This window comes from Colobus angolensis, unplaced genomic scaffold (assembly GCF_000951035.1).
Source record: "Colobus angolensis palliatus isolate OR3802 unplaced genomic scaffold, Cang.pa_1.0 Scaffold41, whole genome shotgun sequence".
Taxonomy (NCBI): Eukaryota; Metazoa; Chordata; class Mammalia; order Primates; family Cercopithecidae; genus Colobus; species Colobus angolensis.
The window spans coordinates 7,370,670-7,393,563 of record NW_012117488.1 but is presented as its reverse complement, the minus strand read 5'-3'; the positions used below and the strand labels follow the sequence as shown (position 1 = coordinate 7,393,563).

Genomic DNA, 22,894 nt, shown 5'->3' with positions numbered 1-22,894 from the left:
CCAGGATGGTCTCGATCTCCTGACCTCGTGATCCGCCCGTCTCGGCCTCCCAAAGTGCTGGGATTACAGGCTTGAGCCACCGCGCCCGGCCGCTGCTTTTTTTCCTCATTGTGGATCACACAAGTTTTTGTCAAAAATGTGTTTTTTAAAATAACATGTGATAGTAGCTCTGGATTTTGACTATTTTTTTCCCTGAGGGTTGGTTTTATTTTTTATTAATAACTTCCTTTGTCTTAATCTATGGAATCTATATCCCTCATGATATGTGACTGCTGATTTCTCTGCTTAGTTTTTTTTTTTTTCTTATTCTAATTTTTATATTGTAACCTGGTTTCCTAGAGATTGTCCTGTGTCTCCGTAGCTTAATTGTTGTTTAATGATTGATCAGAGGTTGCACTCAAACACTGGGCCCGGCCAGTGCTGATGGAACTGTGTAGGAATTGAGGAGCACGTGCAGTATTTAGGCCGTTTGGAAGTCTGTACCAGCTTTAACTTTCCACTAGACCCTCTTTCATCTCCTTTGTGCATGTCATTACCTCTCAGTCAGATTGTATACAGTAAGGTGGGCACACTGGGTAGCCTGGTGAATGTACATAACCTCTGTCTGCCTGTCTCATCTTAATTTACCCTGTTATGTTTCTTGCTATAACACCAATGTGCTGCTTAGCCCTACTAGGGCCATAGCCTTAGACTTGTAGAGCTGGGCACTTTCCTTATTAATTTCTTTCAGTTTGCATTCTTCGTTGACAGTATCACTAATGGGTTTTTTGGCCTCCACTCCAAATCAAATCAGCCCCCTCTCGTGTCAGCCCCTTCCAGAAGTGAAGCTGCTAGTTTTCATGACCAGCCCTACCCTGGTAGAAGTACTGTCCTGACTGAGCTATAAAGGAGTGGGAGCAGCCCCAGGCAAGAACATCTCTGACTCCCACTGTTTTTAGGCAGAGTTCAGTGGTTCCTCACAATTAAATGTTTCTCAATTTGTTGTTTATGACTGCTCAATTTCTAGAGCCATGAAATCATTGTTTTTGATAATTCTGTCCAGCTTCATAGTTGTTTCTTGGGGAGATTTCCTGACTTACTTCCACATCACCAAAAGTCCTGCCTCACATGGCAGCTGTTAAAATGGCAAGTTCACATGCTGAAGTTCTACTTATCAAGGAACCATTCTATAGATTCTTTGTACCATTTTGGTACAAATTTTGGATCTCTGGTAATCAGAACAATCTGTTCGCCATGCTACCCAGTCAGCCCACCTTGCTATGCAATCTGTCATCTGAGTCCTATTTGATATGAGGAATTTTACATTTCTGCAATAATTGCCAGTAACTTTTTTGTGTAGTATTTTCTTTTGAATACCACATGGATGGCATCTGACACTGTTTGTAATGCTGAATTTAATGGAAGTTTACAAATAAGTTATTCTATGATTCTCCTTTAAAAATGCAGATATACATATATGTATATAGTATTATATCCTGTCTCTTCCATAACACAGAATGTTTAAATGGTTAACATTTGTGCTGCAGTATAGCTTTCTGGCTCATGAAAAATGAAAGCTATCAGCGATCTGGGCAATAAGATTCATCGCCAATAGTCACTAGCAACAGCACACAGCATTTTAATATCAGCGAGGTCCACAGCTAGCAGTAAGAGCTGGTGTAATTGAAAGACGTTTAGGTGCAATCATTCTGCTGTTTGCTCCTTGCCAGGTTCAACATGGGATTGTGTGAGTATTTGAAGAAAACAGCAATTTTTTCATATCTTTGAAAGATATAAAAGGCGTAGATTAGTGCTTAAATTTAAGGAATATGGTAATTTAAAATCATGTGGCTCTAAAATAAAAAGGCATTTTATTTATCTGGTTGATTGAAGCTTTAGAAAAGCTATGCCTTGGATACAAGTGAACCGATAATTCTGGTCTAATGTTGCCGTGGTAACAACTCATGCTGATATAATTGAGAACATCTTATACATCCTGGTTCGAACATTTTCTCCCTGCCATTTTGAGTTGTTCTAGTGGTATATGAAGGAGGCTGGGATAACTAGCTTGAAAGAAATTCAATCTAGTTATAGACATCTTTGGCATTAATCTGATGTTTACTAGTGATATCTCATGCTAGGCAGTTATGCTTTGTTTCTAGGGGCTTCTCTTTTTAAAACAAAAGAAAGCTCTTTTCATTTTCTGTGTGCTGCGTGCTCCAGTGTGTGTGTTTACACCATCGGTTCTTCTCCCTCTAGAGATTAGCATAACTCCCTTTGCTGTTGGATTGTTGTTTTGAGCAATATGTTTTGGAAAGGTTGGTTTTCATCATGAGTGGTAAGTATGCTCTCTGAGACTCTGCAGCTGTTTATTTAAAAAATATATTTATAAGAGGAAAAAATATTTTTAAAGGGACAGCTATAAAGCCAGAGCTACTGTGGATTATATTTTGCGGTGATGCTTTTGTACTTAGGCATTTTAGTAAATTGCCTTCAAAAACCAGTAAGAACTGTAAACAATTAATGTCACTATTAATAATCAATACCAATAACCAGTTTCTGATTTTCTTTATGGTTTGATTTATTGTATTTGTTGGGCACTGTTATTAATTGTGTTATAAATTAGTAAATAGACTAACCATAAGAGAGGATTTTCTTTTAGTATCTGATCCTGAAGATAATTAGTTTAACTCTCCTTTGATTAGCTTTGTCGTCCTAATGCTAATTTTTGTTAGATTGTTTTTATTAGATTTTTAAAATAGTAATCTTGAAAGTAAGATGCTGCCAAAATTTTGTTGATGTCTTGGTTGTTTTTACCTAAAATTTATTGAGAAATAAGGATTTAATGCTGAAATAATTAGAGTATTTGGTTTTGTAGGTTTTGTTAAAATGTTTAATAAACAGTTTTTGGGGGAAATCGTTTTTTAGAATAAGCACACTTGTGACAACTAGTCTCTTTTTTATTGTAATGTTATTTATTTTTTCTAAATATTTCCAAAACTATTTTTTTGAGAAAATATACTACAGTATGTACTGCAGTTTATCACAGGGTAAAAGCTGTCACTTCAAGCCAAACCTGCAGCTAAAAATAGATATCCTGTTGTTAGAGTGAAAAATATTTGCTTAGAGCATAATTCATTAGCATCTTTTGCTTAACTAAAGAATAAGATGCTTGGAAGTTAACCTTTGATTCAGATATTTTTAGGAGAAGTAGAATATGGTTTCTCTGATAATATAACAGTCTTATAATTTGCATTTAAAAGATTTGGAATTGGAATTTAGAAACTAAAAGGTGGATTTTTGCTGTATAATGATAGAATTCAAGATTGATGAACCTTTTCTTTCATAACTGGAGATCACCTCATTATAATCAATAAACATTCTTTATCTTGCTGCAGTACAATATATCTTAAACGTTGTTATATATTTGTTTGTAGAATAATACTAAGTATTAAAGGGACATTTTAACATGCAAAATATTAAGAATTAACTGGATCGTTGTTTTCCTGTTACTGAAATAGATCTTTCTGATCTGCTGTTCTAAATTTGAACTAATATTACAAAATCAACATAGCATTCCTTAGGATTTCTATGGATATCAAACTGAATATACCTGGTTATCATACATATTTTTATTTGAATCAGGCCAATGTATATTTTCTCTTTGAAAATTTGGCATATAATCTAGAATCTTTAGGTAACCACTGTGGTATTCTGGTGGACAGGATGGATTGGATTTAGCTGAAGAAAAATGTTGTTGCTTCACTATTGCTTTATTTTTCTTTAAAAAGCTATGCATTATAGATAGTATTTGATATATTTGATTATATTGGCCTTCTCTTCTAGCCATTTTATACCACAGTAATCATAGTAATCACAGCTAGGCATTCTGACTTTGTCGAGATTGCCCAATTTCAGCTGATTTTAATCATGTCATAAATGGTTAAATGCCCTAGCCATTTCAAAATGTGGAAAATTAAAAGTGAAGTGTGGTTTTATTTGTAAAAATAAGCAAGTGCTAGGCCTTTTAATCTAAGTCTGTAACTACACATGTGGTATTTTTGTGTACGTGGTACTTTTCTCGTTATAAGGCTTTTCCTTTTATCCTTTGCCAATTAAATGTTGGTTTTCTCTGAGAATCCATCTTTGGCCTTCTTTTGATGCTACATTCTCTCCAAAAAATCTCATCCATGCCTACGTTTTCAATCATTACCTGTCAGTTCAAAAGTGGATTTTCTTCTATCATCCCTAAATCTGCTCCATTTTCATTGACTCTGATATCTGTTAATGATCTCACTGCCCATGCAGGAAGTGAAAACAGAAACCTTGGTCATTTCTGGCTTGTTTCTTACCCTCAGACATGAACTCAGTCATTAAGTTCTATTGATTCTACATCAGAAATCACTCAATATTCTCCAGTCTTACTGACTCTGGGAAGGCTTCTAGATCTCTTCTCAATCCTATTACAATAACTGCATCACTGGTCTCCCAGCTTCCAGTTTTATATCTTCCAGGCCGTTTTCCACACTGAAAGTTTTAAAATGAAAATATGCCCATTTTTTAACCTAACGTGAAAACTTTCAATTATTCCCTTTTGCCTTTAAAATAAAAGTTAAACTCCTTATTAGGTCATATGCAATCAATGACTTACCTTTCTGGTTTTATTTGCAAAATCTCTCTCACAAGTTTTGATCTAGCCATACTATATTACATATGATTCCTTGCTACCTTTCCATATTTATAGTCTTTATCATAAAAATTCAGAGAACCAGTTAGTATCTCCGACACTGACCCTGTAGAATTAGGTGATTTCTCTGTACTCCCAAAGCACACTTACAAACTATAACAATTATTGTATTATATTGAAATTATAAATTTGTGTGTCACTTTCTAATCTCTAAATGTTGAACTCAAGTCAAGGATAGTGCCTTATTCATTGTATGTTTCTAGTAGTCACCCCAGTATCCCAAACACAGTAAAGAACCCAATAAATACTTACAGAATTAATGATAACCTAAATATAATTCATTTTTACGTACTTGAACACTTTCCTTACATTGCCAATGAAAAATATCAGTGTGGGTTTTGATTTTTTTGGTTCAAAAATTACAGTAACCATAGTATTTACTTGTTCCTTCCTCAACTTTGTAGGATAAAGCCATATAAAATGCTTAAGAAACCAAGTTGTACCAGTCAGTACCTTTATCTTTCAAGTATTTAAAAAAAATTGGTCATAAGTGTGAAAAGAGCCTTCACTTTCTAAATGTTTTTCTTACTCATAACCCTTTTTGTGACGTTTTTGCTCTTGTTAAGCAAACAAGGTCTATAAAGAAATACTAAAGGAACCTCTCTAGAAATCAGTCAAACTATTGTAAGACCCTTTTGTTTAGAGGACGTAGCAACTTACTCAAATAAGCTTAAGCAGAAGAAGATACAGGTATTGGGATGCAGAGTATGTCGTGGAGCTCAAAGGCAAAAGTAGAGTTGAGCTGTCCCAAAGAGGAGAATTGATTTGAAAAGCTGACTGGAATCATAATAGTACCTTTCTCAGTTTTTCTCTCTGAGATCACATGATGTCTACTTTTTTCCTTGTATTTGCTTTATTATCCTCACTGTGTAGTGAATAGGTTTCTCTGATGCTTGTGCAAAGTGGAACTTAGTCATCTGAAAGTTTCAAAGTTTATGTGCTTTCCTAGTTTATGTGCTTATTGATATAACTAGCATCATTATTTCAAAATCCTGGGTGAGAACCCTGGCCCAGCTGTAGTTGAGGGCAAATCTCTGAAAAAGAAGGCATGAATCTGCTATGAATTACAACACCATACAGACTTGAATACCAACACTTCATTAATTTCCCTTTCTGGATTCTGACTGAAAATCCTATAAGAAAAAAAAAATGGGAAAGCAGTACATCATTTCTGAAATTAAAGATGGTTATTTGCCCAAATATGTATAAGATTTTGATGATCAGACTCCAAAGTCTAATTAACAGTTTTAATTTGAGTAGCTTTACTTCATGGAAAAGAAATAAACAGTAGTTTCACCCTCACTAACTTGGAGGGATGAGGAAAATAAGTGGAAGATCCAATACTGCTCATTACTTTCATTCTAAAACAGCTATAGTGGGACAACCAAGAATGTATTAGGCCATTTCAAGTTGAAAAGTGGCCTCTCTTTAAATACAGAAGGCTCTTTCCTGATGTAGAAGGCATCACTACCAGCAAGGAATCCTATAGTCCTGGCCACTTTCCCATTTATGAAGGTCACTGGATTACTTAACTGATAATGTAAAATATGTATACACTAAATGATGTGAAGATTTAGTCTAACAGCACCTAAATAGGAAGTGAGAAGGGCCAAAGAAAAAACACTTACCTTATTTGGGGCATTTGTAAAGTTCTGAAAAGCTTATAATTGTTCATGAATGAATAAACAAGAAAAGCAACAATGCAGAACCTGTAAAAGAGGTTATACACCATAAAACGATAAAGTCACATCTTCAAGAGGTAGAGAATGAACTTATATTTAGAAAATATTTGTGCAGGAGAGTATAACACAAAAAGTTATAGATTCCATCTGTGTTAATTCTTAAAATTTTAAGTGAGTATGGAGTTAGTGAACTAAGACATGAAACAAAGATAAAACAAGAACCTAGAATGAAAAGATTACTGGCTGAGAGGCAGGAATGGAAAAGAAGCATAATGATGTGATAGGGAGAAGTTATAAGAAAATAAACCTGGCATTTTCAGAATATAAAGCTGCATTAGAGACAGTAAAAAGCAGAATAATCACTGCAGAAAAGTAAATTAATAATGTGAAGATCTATCCAGATAGACCCTAATAGAATGTAGAGGAAATGGACAAGATAAAAATTATAAGATGAAAAGTATGTTACATAAAAGCAGGACAAAAAATTTAAAAAGAAAATAAAAAGAAATTTTACAAATTGGATGGACAGCATTCCAATAGAACAGAACAGATATGATTTATAGAATAGAAGCAATAACAAAAAATATGATTCAGGAAAATTTGTTAGTTGAAGAAAAACCTGAATCTGTAAATTGAAAGACCTCATTGTGCTTTGACAAGATTAACAAAGATGCCAGTATCTAAATATATCCTGGTGCGTATTTGGAATTTCCAGCATAAAAAAATGAAATCCATAAACATTCTGATGTCTTTTTATCTTACAATCTTAACATGAAGTTTGTCCTATAAAGAAAAAAATTCAAAATTGGAGACTAGATAACTTAAAAATCTTTTCAGGCAGAAATTATTGAAGATCAACAGCACCTTGAAATGCTGAATAAACTGTAACAAGTGCCCTTTTAAATGAATACCTGAATTTACTCTTTAAGTGAATTCTAATTTAGAATTAAAATAAATTCCCAAAGTGCAAAAATTGAAGTAGTAAATGAAAACCAGAGCTGTAAGGGGGAGCATACTTCAACTGCCCTGAGGACATTTTTAGACCTTGATGGGGCTTTCGTTTAAAATGGCCTCACAGAGATGGAAGACAGGTGGTTTAATGTATGCAGGTTAGGATTTCTTAGCACCCTGTATAAAGCCGGGATCCTGCAAGGATCATAACCTCAGTGAAAGCTTAGATTAGAAAGTAAAACCTCTCCACTGACAAAAGGAGAAAATAAGGAAGCTTGTGTTTCTTGGCTTGGGTTCCTGGGAGCAGGGGAGGGATGTGTGTGCATGTGTAGGATGCCTCTCCTGAGAATTTTTAATCAACTGCCTCCTCTCAAGCACGTTTCAGTTTTTAATCTGTATTAATTGTGTGGTCTAGGAACCACCAATAAAATACATTACCAGAAGAGTTGCAGGCTTGTAACATATACTCTGTACCAGGCAGAAGCTAATACAAAACCCTGTACTGGGACACATCCTCAGACCAAGACCTGCAGGTTTCTCGCAGATAAAGCCCCACTGAACTTTGTGTTCACAGTTCAGAAACAAAAATAGACACACACACACACACTTACACACATACTGCAAATGATATTTAGATACAACAGGATTAGAACCTGCTAATAATGTCAGTAGACATAGTAAAATTATCACGTATCTCTACTATATTAAATTAGTGACATAAAAATAAATATAAGAGGGAAAAATGTATATAATTCTAACAGAGCCTTAAAATATACAAAACAAAATTGACCTATGTAGAAGAAATTTTATAGATATAGATAGAGAATTCTTACCCAGTAATTAAAGAATACACAGGAATATGTAGAATACTTACAAAATTAATCATATGACTAAACGTATTCAACAAGTTTCAAATAATTGATATACAGGCTACAGTATATCAATTCTTAATTACTTAATTACCACAAGGTAATTAAGTTCAATCAGTAATAAAAAGCTTTTTAAAATCACACAAATATATACATTTGGAGATTTAAAAGTTTTAAATAACTTACAAAGAATTAACTGGTAAATTTAAGGTATAACTATGTATCAGAACTTGTGAGGTGCAGCCAAAGTGGATATAGAGTTAAATTTTAAGTACTTAAATTAGGAAAAAGAAAGATATTCATGATATAAGAAAACAAGTTTAAAAAGCCACATGGTTAATCAAAAGAAGAAAGAAACTAGTAAAGACATGAGCAAAGATCAGTGGGTAGAATAGAAAATAAAGATACATAAAAATCAAAGATTAGTTTATGGAAAAATATTTTAAAGGACTAATTAGAACTATATCTATTTTAAAAATTGAATCACAGAAACTTTATTCAGAACTTAACAAAATTAGGACTGGAGAGTTTTACATACAAGTTTTAGAAAACATTCAAAGAACAAGAATTTCAATCTTGTATGAAATTTTCCAGTGCATTAAAAAAGAGAAAACACTCTTAAATTCGTATTGATTCTAGGATAGTTTTACACGTCAAATATAGGAAAAGAAAATTAGTTAGATACATTTTCTCTGAAGTTGGGAATAGGAAAAGGATGCCCACTGCCATTGTTTCTGTACATCATTGCACTGTTAGTCATAACCGAGCAGTAAAACAAGAAAAACATGGACAGAGCCAAATTGTCATTATTCACAAATGATTTGTGATTGGTTCCAAAGAAGACCCCAGTGAATCTACCAATGTGATTTCAGAATTGATAAGAGTCTGGCAAGATTGCCAGACATAAAAAAATCAATATATAAACATCAACTATGTTCTATACATCAGCAACAAACAAAAAAGGTAATTTTTTAAAATCTCCCTTTTACAATAGCAACCAAAGTGCTAAATAACATAGGTATAAATCTAATAAAAGTGTAATAAGACCTTTAAGGGAAAATGTATAGAATTCTACCGAGGGATATTTACCTAATCTTTAACAATAAGATATTATTTTTTATACTCGTTAGATTAGCAAAAAATGGAAAGTCCAACATTAACAAATTTTGTTGTAGATATAGGGCATCAAGGATATGGTGGAACAATAAATTGATGCTACTATTTATTGAGCCATTTGTTACTGCCAAAGTTGATACTATGCATTCCCTATCATCTAGCAATCCATTCTTAACTCTATATTGTCGGGCAACAAGACAAAATATTTCAATTCAGGCCTTTCTGGAAAATCCTTGACATATGATTGTAGTAGATATAATACTCCTACAGGAAACAGCTTTATTGAACAATTAAGGAAGTAAAATATACTTAAAGGAGCATTTCAGAGGTTGCCTGGGTCATTAGTTTTATGACTATAAATTTACTTTGAGTTTTCATTACAGAATTATATAGGAAACATCACTAGTCAAACATGGCATGGATGGCCTACAAAATCCACAACATCCCCAGATGGAGAGCTGTTGGGAGAGAAAGCATGTACATGTGATTAGTTGTGAATGAATACACTGTGTGAATTCATAGTGTATCCATCTATCCATGTAGATGCGAGTCAAATAAGTTAATGTATTTCTATTAGAATGATTATTTAAATATATATCTCATTAAAAGTTAATATTTTTCCATATAAAACTATAATAAAAATTTTTATTTTTCACAGTTTAGTGAGTCAGTCAATTATGCTGTTCCCTTGTACTTAAGACTTGATGAAAAATTAACAAGTAATAAAACACAGAGAGGAAAGAAGAGTAAAATAAATATTGTAATAGGAAGTGTAACTTTCATTGCCTATTAAACTTGCAAATAATCATATATATGTGACTTTAGTCTTTATAGAAAGACTAATTAATCATCTTAGAAATCAAAAGTAGGCATAGTCCAATCCAATAAACTGTACAATTACAACTGAAGTATTAAAGTTGTTTTTTATACCCACTATCATTTTTAAGGTTATAGTGAATTTAGTTTGAATCAGTATGTTTAATATGATGAGGCAAGTGCCCCTTCAGCAAAGTGAACACAATTATTCTTCAGCTGCAAAGGATAGAAGATGATAATGTATTAACACATTTCCAGAGAAAAGTTTTGGTTGGTTTTAAAAAAAGGATATCCAAAGAATTTCTTGTAATCCTTATATAAAACATTTTTGGTATGTATATTCAATTGTTATATCATTCTATTTCTATGTGCAGTACAGTAGCAAACATGTATAGATGGGTAATTTCTTGTAGGTATGTTATTTTATATGTTATTTAATCTCTGTTTATTCTTTTTGATCAAGCACGCAAATCATCAGATGCATCTGGTAGGAAAACCTTTTTTTACAGAATAATTCTGTTATTTTGATTATTATCATAAGCTAAATTTTTATGAGATATTTTGTGGCAATTAGAATATTTTGTATGAGTTTTTATAGTTCCGTTTACTGAAAATATTTTTAGTGTGTACGTATGTGGGGAGGGGGAGAGTATTTTTAGAAATACCAAATAGAGCTCTAAAGAGGTAGATGTTTGAATAGGGGTGGAAGAAGACAGACTAATGCATTCCCCTAGATTTACACTTTCCAGAGATTTTGGCAAGATTTTGGAAGAAATTGTTCTCTTCTGTTATTTAATGATAGAACTTGGTATTTGCATAGGTAACCTACCTTAGTTTCCATCCCGTTTTGTTCTTTCTGGCATACACTAAATAATTATTAAATAGAATAATACTTTTATTATGGTAAAGGAGAGAGATGAAAATAATGACAAAGACAGTAGAAGGAACATGAATTATTATCTTCTCAGTAACAAATTTTTAAACTGTTATTACAAAAATGACACTATTAAAAACACATTATTGTTTGTGGTTCCTAATATTTTATCATTCTCTAATAGAAAATTTTTAATAGCCCTGTTCCTTATTCCCTACAAAAATAGCCATCAAGGTCTAACATATTGAGACCTCTAATTCTCATCATCCCTCATTATTTTATCTGATTCCCCTCTTCCTTAGCAAAAGATCTTGCCTTCTATTTCCAGGGAGAAATAGAATCTAGCAACTGTGAACTAACTCAGTTTACTCCTGTTTTTACCCATGCATTGAAAAGCACATCACTATGCCAAAAAATATCTCCCTGATTCGGCACCTGCTTGCCTGTGCACTTCATCTCCCACTGATGTTTTACATGTACCCAATGCTACAGTTATTACAAGTCAGTTGCTGTTTCCTGGATAAACCATGCTCTTCTTCCATGCCATTTATATAAGATCACCTCAGCCTAGGAGATCTTTTTCCCCAACTTTATCTGCCAGAGGAGTTCTTTATCTTTCAAGATTCAGCACAAATGCTGTGTCATCTATTATGCCTTACCTTACTGTCCAAGAATTTCCCCCTCCCAGCTCTCACAGCACCTTATAATTGCCTTTGTTGTAGTCTTTGTCACATTCCATTATGATGATTCATGCAAGCTTCTCATTTCCTTAACAGTGGAAATATGTTTATTCTTTGTAGTATTCAGAGTCTAGCTCAGAATCTGACACCACTAAGTGGTGCTCAATAAATATTGTTGAAAGGATTGTTAAACCAGCACTGAGGAAGTGGAATGACTGAAAAATACTAAAGTCTTTCAGAAGGAAGAAACCAGGTGTTATAATGCATAATGTCTTTCCTACAGTATATTTTGACTGAATAACAGAACTCCAGAGATGGTATTGCAATAGTTACAGGATATGTATGTCAATACTTGCTTTTTAATATTGTTGTTATGAGGACTATTGTTGTGAGAACTTAAAGTTTTTGTTAGTTGTTTTAAGGAAAATAAGATTATTGATTTTGGCACTAAACAGTAGTTACTTATTTTAATTTCTTTACTCTTTAATTTTAAGATAACTTATTTGAATACAGGTGATCAAATAATTGTATTTCTATATTAACATTTTATTTCTGTATATGATATTCTGAAAAAAAGCGTATTGGTGACTTCATGCTAATATGTTATTCATATAATTTAATCATTGTCTAATTTATTTTTTGGACACAAGCTTGCTCCTCTTCAGAAATATCTGGTAGGCAATTACTTTTTAATAAAACAAATATTACCTTAAAAATTTTTTATTTATTGTTTGCAAGTTTTTATTTTCCTTATAAAGTTATACATTTTAAGTATATCAACTTAATAAAATATTTTCATTGATGAAGGAAATAGTTTGTTTAGTTTTGTTGGGTTTTATCTATGTAAATGATTTATATTGCAATTTCTTGTGTGATTATTTTAGAAAGAATAATTATAGCACCATGAAACAGTAAAAGATGTACAAGGTAGTAGAAGAAAGATTAATAAAGAGTAATAAAGTAAAAGAAAGATAAATAGTAGAAGAAAGATTTATAAACTCAATACAAAATATGAATGATACTCAAGAATTGGATAATGTATACTATGACTAATAACATACTCTTTTTATCATATGCAGTAACCTAGTTTATCTTACACAGCAGCCAAAAAAACTAATAAATACATTTGTTAAATGTTAATAGTGAAACATTCTTAGAGTAGAATTATCTGAATTATATGGGATGAAGTTATGCTGTGTGTGAATTTTCAGTCAGTTTTCCTAATGTTTAAAATAAACTTTAAAATCTGATTTTTAAACTGTATTCTATGTCTAAATACATTCAAAAATTTGAGGGGGGATAAGAACTAAGTTGTGTTTTTATGAACTTGTGAAAATGCATAAAAATTGTCTCTCTTTTTTTTTCATCTCTTGAATGTGGGTGAATGTTCCTGCAAACAAATCTTGGGTGAACATATAGATTCCTTTGGTATGCTCATTTCCTTTAGAATGCAATGTGATAGACTCTTTAAATCATACAAACAGAAAAGATATATAATTGAAAATGTATACTTTTGGGAATAAATTTTTTGTGTGTCCTCTTTTTTGTAACATCTACTTTGTTCAATTATTTACCAATAGAGAATAAAATGTATTTCAGAAAAATCATTCTTCGAAGTATTTTTTTCTTAAGAAGAGTTACTAATCACTGTTAGATGCTTTGGAGATAGGTACCTGTGATCACACAGTTAGGAAGTATTAGAGCGAATATTCTAACTCAGATGTGCCAGGCTCCAAAACCATCATAATAGTTTAAATGGTTAAATGTAGATATGGCTTATATATTAGAACACAATAAGTAAACTAAAAAATTGAGAACTTGAAACTATATGCTTGATAGGGAATTCTGAGTTGAATGTAGAGCAGTATTTGAATCTGGCTGTCTCTCTCACATCTTATTTTATTAATTAGCTGCCAACCCTTTATTTCAGTGGATAGAAATTATTTAAATTACCAGAGAAGAGAAAAGCATTTAGAAGCTACATCCACCAATATCTAAACGTAATAAAATTCAAAGCAAATACATGTGATTTTAGATTGCTTGTTTTAGGGTTACACATAATCCAATATATTGTGAAATATTTTATTTTTGGTAGATTTGTTATTAAAAGATATGTATTTTGATTAACTTATATTTTTACAAAGATTAACTATGTTCATCTTTGCACCTACATAGTACACATAAAAACTAGAGATTTCGTATGTGTAGATACTGTTATATGAGAAAAAATGTTTCAGGAACAGGTTTTCCTCATGGAACTATTTAATAACATCATACTTAGTGCCCATCCTTTAATGTACTCAAAAAGACAATCCCTTTATATGTTGAAGTAATTCACAAAATGTAATATATTTGATTAATACTCATTTCTGATAATTTTCACATAAGACCTTTATAAAAACGTTTACTTACTCTCTACAGTATTATTTGACAGTAAACTCAGGAACATTGATGAGTACAGAGAATATTTTAAAGAATGTCTTGCATATTCTATTAGTGAATAAAATTAAATAATACCTGAAATTTTTCTTTTAGCTTATCACCAGGCAGGGAAAAGAAATTTTTTTCAACTTACCATCTTTGACAAATACTGTCAGTCCTTCCTTTGATCAGTTACTTTTTTCTTAACTCCAGATCCACTTAGCATAAAGTGACAGGAGAAGCTGAAACAGGATGTTAAGGTTGTTTTTTTTACCTTCCCTGACTCTTTTCTTTGTCTCTAAATTATTTATACTCATGTAGGCATCTGGAGAGTTTATATTGCAACTTGATGTGCAAGTTCTATAAATAAAAGATAACTAAAAATATTTTTCAGAAGAAACAAGAGGTATATTTTGGGAATCACAAGTTGTTTTTTCTTAAATGCCACAGTGCATGTTGCAATAAATTGTTTTTAATTTAATTTATAGCCATCATGTTCAAGTGAATGCCATGTGCAGATATGTCTGCTCCATGTGAAAAAAAGAAAATCTTACCTGTAAAACTACTCTTTTGCTTTTGTAACTAGCACTTTAATTTTTAGAAGCAAGGATGACTTGAACCATCCTAAATTTCAAGAAAAAATAACTATTTGGCCGGGCACAGTGACTCACACCTGTAATCCTAGCACTTTGGGAGGCTGAGCCAGAAAGTTCAACTTGAGCTCAAAAGTTCAGTACAAGCCTGAGCAGCACAGTGAGACCCTCGTCTCTACCAAAAATAAGAAAATTAGCCAGGCATGGTGATGCACATCTGTAGTCCCAGCTTCTCAGGTGGCTGAGGCAGAAGGATTGCTTGAGCCTAGTAGTCTAGGCTCTGGTGGACTGTGATCATGCCACTGTACTCCAGCCTGAGTGACAGAGCAAGATCCAGTCTTAAGTAATAAAAAGAAAAGAGAAAAATTTGCCACCCTTAATCCACCCCTGAGGAAGAATTACATTATATTTGGATGATTAGGTGAAATTCTTTGATTCATTGTTTAAGTGCATGAGATTTTCCTACAATGGGAAAGTTCTAAGTTTAAAAATTATTTTTCTCAGTTTTTCTAAAATAGGCATTCTGAGAGTATTTTACAGTAAAATACAAAGGATAGTTTATAGAAAGTACTAAAATAATGTCTTTAGAGATTCATACTCTAATGTTACTTAAAAACTAATGTCTGCTCTTGGTGCCTGTCATCATCATTTTGAAATCTCAAAACATTTAAAATGCCAAAAGCCTTTTTGGTTAGTAACGGTGTTTTCCCAAAGGTATGACATTGGTATGACATTTATAAAGGAGGAAAAATAAAGTATGTTTTAAAATAGGTACCTATCTCACTTCAGTACTACTGTATCACTGGGAATCTTAAAGAATCTGTGAGCCCTTCACTAGTATAGTCAGGTTTTATTCTTATACCTAAAGATATGAACAACAATACATTTTGTTAATGCTATTTTATCTCTTTGGAATATTTTTCCTATTTGTTTTTAAACACCTGAAGTTGTTTTCTAAGATAGCTTTTGAAAATGGGGAAACTTTTAACTGGTTCATCCTTCAATTTACAAATTTAAAACTTCAAACCATAGCTCTATAAAATAATGTGGCTGTTTTATACGTACATTATTAATCAATATATAAATATTTGGTTTTGAATTGCTTTACTTTAGTTTACATTTTAAATTGAGTATTCATTTAGTTTATGCTGCAAATTTAGAATAAGATTGTTAAACTGGATTTTTTGTTGTTGATGTTTTGTTCTGTTTTTAAGTCTTTGTTGGTGTCCTTTATGTGCTAGTCTGTGCTTTTATTTTTTCCCTTTGCCATTAGTAAAGAGAATACAAATCTAATACAGAACATAAATCCTTACACCTGAAAACAACTCTTTATCAAAATCAACTATTTTTGAAATTCCACAAATCAGTAGATTAATGTTCTCCAGATGTTTTAAATTCTTGTATCTAAAGGCTCTGTTAATATCACTGATGGCCTTTTTACAGTCACTATTTTGTCGTAAATTAATTTCTGACATTGTTACATTACTTTCTGCTATGTTTTCAGGAACAGAATTTTTGTTATGACATTTTAAATTATCAAAGTGGTTTCCTTATAGAACAATATTAGAGAATCTTAGAGATTTGAGAAGGTTCTTAGAGATACTAAATAGCTCTTTAATGTATCATGGTGATAAATATACATTTTATTACAATAGATTACATGTCTTTTTTAAGCAAGAAAATATATGCAATATAAATATTCTTATACATAATGTAAATATTCTTACAAGATAAATTTGTTTTTATATGTATATTTTCAGTGAAAGAGTTTCTAGCCAAAGCCAAAGAAGACTTTTTGAAAAAATGGGAGAATCCAACTCAGGTAAGGAATATTTAGATTTTTCTACAATTAAAAACTTTGTGTTAATAAAATCATGATTCTTGCCTAAGAAATGTATTATTTCAGAAATTTTAATTTTCATGTGGTGTTAGTAAACAGAAGCTTAAAATGGGAATTTTGCCATAGTTATACTTTGATGTATTAATTAATATCTTAATGTATACCTAAATTACAGAAGGAACTAATTTCCAGTATAATACCTAATTATAAATTTGATACTGATTCCAAGTTGCTATAAAATCTTAATATTTTTAAATATATTAATTTTGAATTGTGCCTTTGATAGCATACTTACCATTTTTAGTAATTAAAAAAATAAAAGTTCTTACATACAGTTTAAAATTCTCAATCATAGAGTTTGGCTATCAACAACATCCCTGCATCTTTTTTATCATCATTTTGATAGGGTATGTTCTATATTATTTAAGCATTTTAGATCTTAACTAGGATCTAAAAACTGTATATAAAAAGCCATCTATACTTTATAAAAATAATATTTTTGGAGTTACAAACAATGAATGAATTTTAATAGTAAATTAAATTTTGTTATACTTCAAGTTCTGGGATGCATGTGCAGAACATGCAGGTTTGTTACATAGGTATAAATGTGCCATGGTGGTTGCTGCATCCTTCAACCCATCATCTACATTAGGTATTTCTCCTAATGTTATCCCTCCCCTAACCCCCTACCCCGCAACAGGCCCCAGTGTGTGATGTTCCCCTCCATGTCCATGTGTTCTCATTGTTCAACTCCCACTTATGAGTGAGAACATAAAGACCAAAAAAAAAAAAAGAAGTCATTATTTGAAAAAGATATTTGCACACACATGCTTATAGCAGCACAATTCACAATTGCAAAATTGTGGAACCAACCCAAATGCCCATCAATCAACGAATGGATAAAGAAACTATGATGGAATACTATGCAGCCATAAAAAAGAATGAATTAACACATTTTCAGTGACCTAGATGAGATTGGAGACTATTATTTTAAGTGAAGTAACTCAGGAATGGAAAACCAAACATCATATGTTCTCACTGTTATGTGGGAGCTAAGCCATGAGGACACAAAGGCATAAGAATGATATAATGGACTTTTGGCACTTGGTTCGGGGAGAATGGGAGGGAGGTAAGGGATAAAAGACTACAAATATGGTGCAATGTATAATGCTTAAGTGACGGATGCACCAAAATTTCACAAATCATCATTAAATAACTTACTCATGTAACCAAATACCACCTGTACCCCAATAACTTATGGAAAAACAAAAAATATTATAACCAAAAAAATTAAATTTTGAAAGTCTTTTCTTCCTAGCTCGAAAGTTTTTATTTCAAGTATTTTCTCACTGAAGAATTCTAAGTAAATGTTTCTTAAAGATGCCATTACTACCAAGATTTAGAGTATGACCTATAAGTTAAAACATAGCCACAAAGATTAAACATTGTGATTACAAAATATTAGACATTGTGTAACATGAAACAATAAGAAAGGTAAGGAAGATAACGTATTTTTATAATACAAAGAAAAGCAATGAAAAAACATAAAGAGCAGAAACACATATTCTGTTGTCTGTTAATAAAATTTGTTTTCTTTATTTGGTTGGGACTATGGTGAACATTTTAATCCACCTATGTTGATAAAACCTAAACTTAAATATTAATTCAGTCAGAATTATAAGGGCTTTTTGTGTTGATAAAAAATCTTATAACTACTTTAAATTATTTTAAATTTTAAGCTGTGAAATCAAAATATGATGAAAACAAGTTATAAGTAAAACAGAATTGCCTGCTCTCTGTAATGATCCAACAGGAAGCTAAAATGGGTCTCAAAAGGCAAGGTTTGATTTGAAATACAGATAAAATCCAACTACAGTGAACTATAATACCTATACAGATTCCTCACTGGATAAAGAATCATATTGCATCACATTTTTCTCAAGCTAAACACTATATACTGGGCCTTCAGAATATTTTTCTGATATTTTCATGGAGTTCTTTGCAATGAAACCTATTAAACAAATGGGTCAGCAATTACTACTTGTTGCTGTTTAACACATAATTTGTTCCTAATAATTTTCATTTTGTTGTGGCAGGAACAAATTTAATAGATTGATGCCTCCAATTATTTGCTTCTGTGCTGTAGTCAAAGCCAAACAAAGATGTTTCCTTATAACAAAACATCTATTCAAGAAAAAAAGAGTCTGATTGTTGTTCTGGGATGCTGGCTTTTGGTTCTTTGTAGAATGAGGAATTCTTCTTTCCTTATTGTTTTTGTTTTAGATAATACTGTGGTTTTATAACATAAAGAGAGAAAGCCACTAGGCTCTCTCATGCTGCTATTATCTTGTTCTATAAGCTTATATAAAGACAGAAATGAAACAAGACTGATTTCTTCACAGGTAACTTTAGTGAAAGAGCTCTGATCCCTCAGTTTATCTATTCATTACAGTTACTTGCAGGTGCATTAAGTCTGTATGGCTTCTATGACTCTTTGTCAGTATGCCTCTGGTCAGTTTGTAATTATTAAAATATGAAACTCATTTATCGGAAGTTCAGTACTAAGATTAAAGTCCAATACTAGGAATGCATATTAGAATATAATCTTTAATATTTCAGCTGAGGCTCTTATTTCCTCCTATTACTATTATGCTCTGTTTTCCAATACATTCTGTCCTCAGATATTAAATCCCTTCTTATTCAAAGGGGAAAAATAGAATCGATAAACTGGAATCTCAATAGCCTTTTTGTATTGCTTTTAAATGGATAGTTATAAATGGGATTATCCATTATGATTATGTATTATTAAAGCATTTATAATTCTCATAGTGTTTTTATGAGAATTTTAAGTTTTATTTATGTATTTACATATAGAATAATGCCGGACTTGAAGATTTTGAAAGGAAAAAAACCCTTGGAACAGGTTCATTTGGAAGAGTCATGTTGGTAAAACACAAAGCCACCGAACAGTATTATGCCATGAAGATCTTAGATAAGCAGAAGGTGAATGTATTTGTTGTTATTTACTTTCAGGGTAAACTTTAGTTTTATCAGCCAGACTATTAAACAGATTCAGTATAATGACTTACCATTGACACCTTCAAATAATTGTATTATTAAATTTAATTTTTATTCTTATTTTTTGTAACTATATGATGCATAGTTAATATACATTCCGCCTTTCCATATCCATGGGTTCCACATCCATGGATTTAACCAATCACAGATTGAAGATATTTGGGAAAAAAATTACATCTATACCTAACATGTACAGACTTTTGTTTCTTATTATTATTTGCTAAACAATACAGTGTAACAACCCTTTACATAGAATTTAAAATATATCAGGTAATTATAAGTAATCTAGAGATGATTTAAAGTATCTGGAGAGTGTGTATAGGTTTTATGCAAAGCCTCTGTCATTTTATATAAGGGACTTGAGCACCTGGACATTTTGGTTTCTGCTGTAGGTTCTGGAACCAACCCCCAGGGATACTGATGGACAACTGTAATTTATTGTGACAATTATGGACTAATTTGTTTTCTAACTATTACAGAAGTTGAAATGTGTACAGTAGTGACCCGACCACTTCATGTTACAGATTTTGAAAACCTGAGGCCCAAAGATTTGAAAGCATCTCCAGAGTCAGAAAGTTAGTTAAATAGAAGGCCTAGATTAAAACACAGATTAACTCCTACTCAATTTTTTTTTTTCAATATTATCAGTATACTCCTAATTTTATATATTAATACCTGGCTGCTATCTTTAATTACTTTTCTTATTTATGTTTAACTTCTTGACTTCTGTGACTGTCCTCACATTGACCATTAGACTCTAGCAAGAAAGTATGCCACCTTCTAATGATTTACATGTATACAAGAAAATTATTTATATGTCTTGCTAAGGTCACCACTTTTAAAATTCAAAATAGAATCACATATGGAATAGAATTACAGTCTTCGTGAAGTCAAGATAAATTACTTTCCCCTTCTATTGAATAAAAAATCTAGAGGAAGCCTAAGTCTGAATGACCTAGGATATGAAGATAGTTTTTGTTAAAAAGGTATTTTTTTCCCAATATTTTGTGCATCCTCTTCTATAGCGATATAAAGTAAATTTTTAGAATTTATACCTATATTTATTTAGATATTATAAAATGAAAATTGTTCATTTTTACTCACTATTTTTCAATTATGGGCTTTCTCTTCATTCTTAATTTTCTTATTTATCTTCTGAAGCATTTAAAGTCAGTATCTAGTTATTGCAGAGACTTGAGGCAGCTTTTACAGAGGACTTTGAGTGATTAGGACATTAGTATTTTCACATTAATTTTTAAATTACTTTAAGTAATTATATATATATGTTTATTTAAGTATAATTGACATAACTAATTTTTAAAGTAATTTCTTCTGGGTTTGTTTCTTATTCCTACTTAGCTCTCACTTCTTAATTGAAACTGTAGTTGATCTTCCTAAGACCAAGTTTTAAATCCTCTATTAGGTTTTTATTTGAATCCTGTTATTAAAAGTAATGGCAAAAACCACAATTACTTAAGCACCAACCTAATAGTTGGTAATTGTTATTCTCTTCGGTATCCAATTCTAACAATTTTGCTTATCCAAGTTTATTACATTTTTTAAATGATGACTTTTTAATTTTACTTAAATACATTAAGAAATATTTATCTCTCAATTACAGGTTGTTAAACTGAAGCAAATAGAGCATACTTTGAATGAGAAAAGAATATTACAGGCAGTGAATTTTCCTTTCCTTGTTCGACTGGAGTATGCTTTTAAGGTAAATTTTAGTAATATCTAAATAAGATACTTTCAACCTAATAATGCTTTTTTTAAGATGAAACTATAAATAGGATTCTAAACCAGATGATAAGCCTAAAGAATATAAATAAACAAAACAAATACCTCTTGAGTTTGTGTAATTAAATCCTATTGTGCTTATAACTTAACACTTGAAAAGGTTTTGATTCTCCCTGGAGAAATTGTTCAAAGGTGATACATGCAATTCTTCATGAGATGGTATTACAAAAAGAATTACTCCAATTTATCAAAAACCATAGGGATATCTTATTAAACAATTCTTATGCAAATTCATATACCCAACACATTTTCTACTTTTATTAAGCCCTTTTTGCCACTATCTCATCTTCTTTTACTTAGTCATTTGAGTTCTAGTCTTTTCACTTATACAAAGCTGAATAATTTTTGTTCCATTATTTAAGTGTCTGAAAAATTGTATAAGAGTTATTATTTAAATTGGCCACTTTTCAGCTCTTCGGAATGATACTGGCATCTTTCTGCACTATTTAATCATATGAAACATTTTAATCTTTTTTCTCCTTTATTCTTTAAATTAAATGAAGACCTATGTATTTAAAATATTAAAACCATTAATCTTTTATACATAAAGTGTAAATATTCTTATTAACTTTTTCAAATTGTTTTTTAACTTATTCCTTTGCATATATTATAGCATTATTTCTTTGCCTGAGTGTTTAGTTGTTCAAGAACTAGATGTTCTCTGCAAGAAAAGGAAGAGCAAAAGTCCCAGACTAATTTGTGTCAAAAATAACTAGGAGGGGAAAAATAAGAGTGTCTCTGTATAGAAAAACTAGAGCATGTTCCATTTATTCTTTATTTCTCAAAGTTATTAATCTGTCAGATTTTAAATTTTTCTAATTCAACATGGTATAATATTGAAATAATTTTGACCTAAGTTGAATAATTGTATTTCCTTTTTATTTGTTCATAGGATAATTCTAATTTATACATGGTTATGGAATATGTCCCTGGGGGTGAAATGTTTTCACATCTAAGAAGAATTGGAAGGTTCAGGTAACAATCCTTTTGTCTTCTTCAATTCTTTATAGGCTTGTGTTGTTTAACCAGATTTTTAAGTTGATGCCAATATCAAAAACTTATTTTGTTTGATTAATATTTTGGCCATATGAAGCATTAGGTGGAAACAAAGAGGCCACATCATACACAAGTTTTAAAATTCAAATAAAAGGACTTCGAAGCCAATTTAAATGTTATACTATTGGCAGATATTGTGAGGGTCCACTACTTGAAGAGTTTTCAGAAAATGCAAAAATTAATTGAATTTAAAAATATCAACATTTATTAAACAAATATTAATAATACAACTCCAGGACAGAGGATTGTTTTAAGAATGAAGATGGAAAATAAATATATAGAGAAATAATAATAATAGTATGATGGTAATAAGATTATAAAAGTTTGTTTTTCACAAATTTAATTCTTAAAGTTCTTGCGAAGTTTAGTTTTTAAAATACATACATAATTTA

General features: G+C 31.3%; 1 protein-coding gene across 11 annotated transcripts in view; it reads left to right on the top strand.

The window, feature by feature from the left end:
- The window catches only part of PRKACB (protein kinase, cAMP-dependent, catalytic, beta), a 93,992-nt gene that overhangs the window by 22,767 nt on the left and 48,331 nt on the right, over positions 1-22,894 (top strand). For 2 of the 11 annotated variants that reach the window (XM_011956134.1, XM_011956141.1), the window contains exons 1-8: positions 1,944-2,317; positions 10,624-10,647; positions 12,365-12,388; positions 13,134-13,142; positions 16,489-16,550; positions 19,443-19,571; positions 21,268-21,366; positions 22,339-22,421. In XM_011956134.1, coding sequence (XP_011811524.1) covers positions 2,311-2,317; positions 10,624-10,647; positions 12,365-12,388; positions 13,134-13,142; positions 16,489-16,550; positions 19,443-19,571; positions 21,268-21,366; positions 22,339-22,421 — 437 coding nt within the window. In that variant the 5' untranslated portion in view covers positions 1,944-2,310. Of the gene's footprint in view, positions 1-1,339; positions 1,727-1,943; positions 2,318-10,623; positions 10,648-12,364; positions 12,389-13,133; positions 13,143-16,488; positions 16,551-18,809; positions 18,971-19,442; positions 19,572-21,267; positions 21,367-22,338; positions 22,422-22,894 lie in introns of those variants that run through there. The other 9 variants (XM_011956137.1, XM_011956142.1, XM_011956132.1 and 6 more) reach the window with 7 other exon arrangements.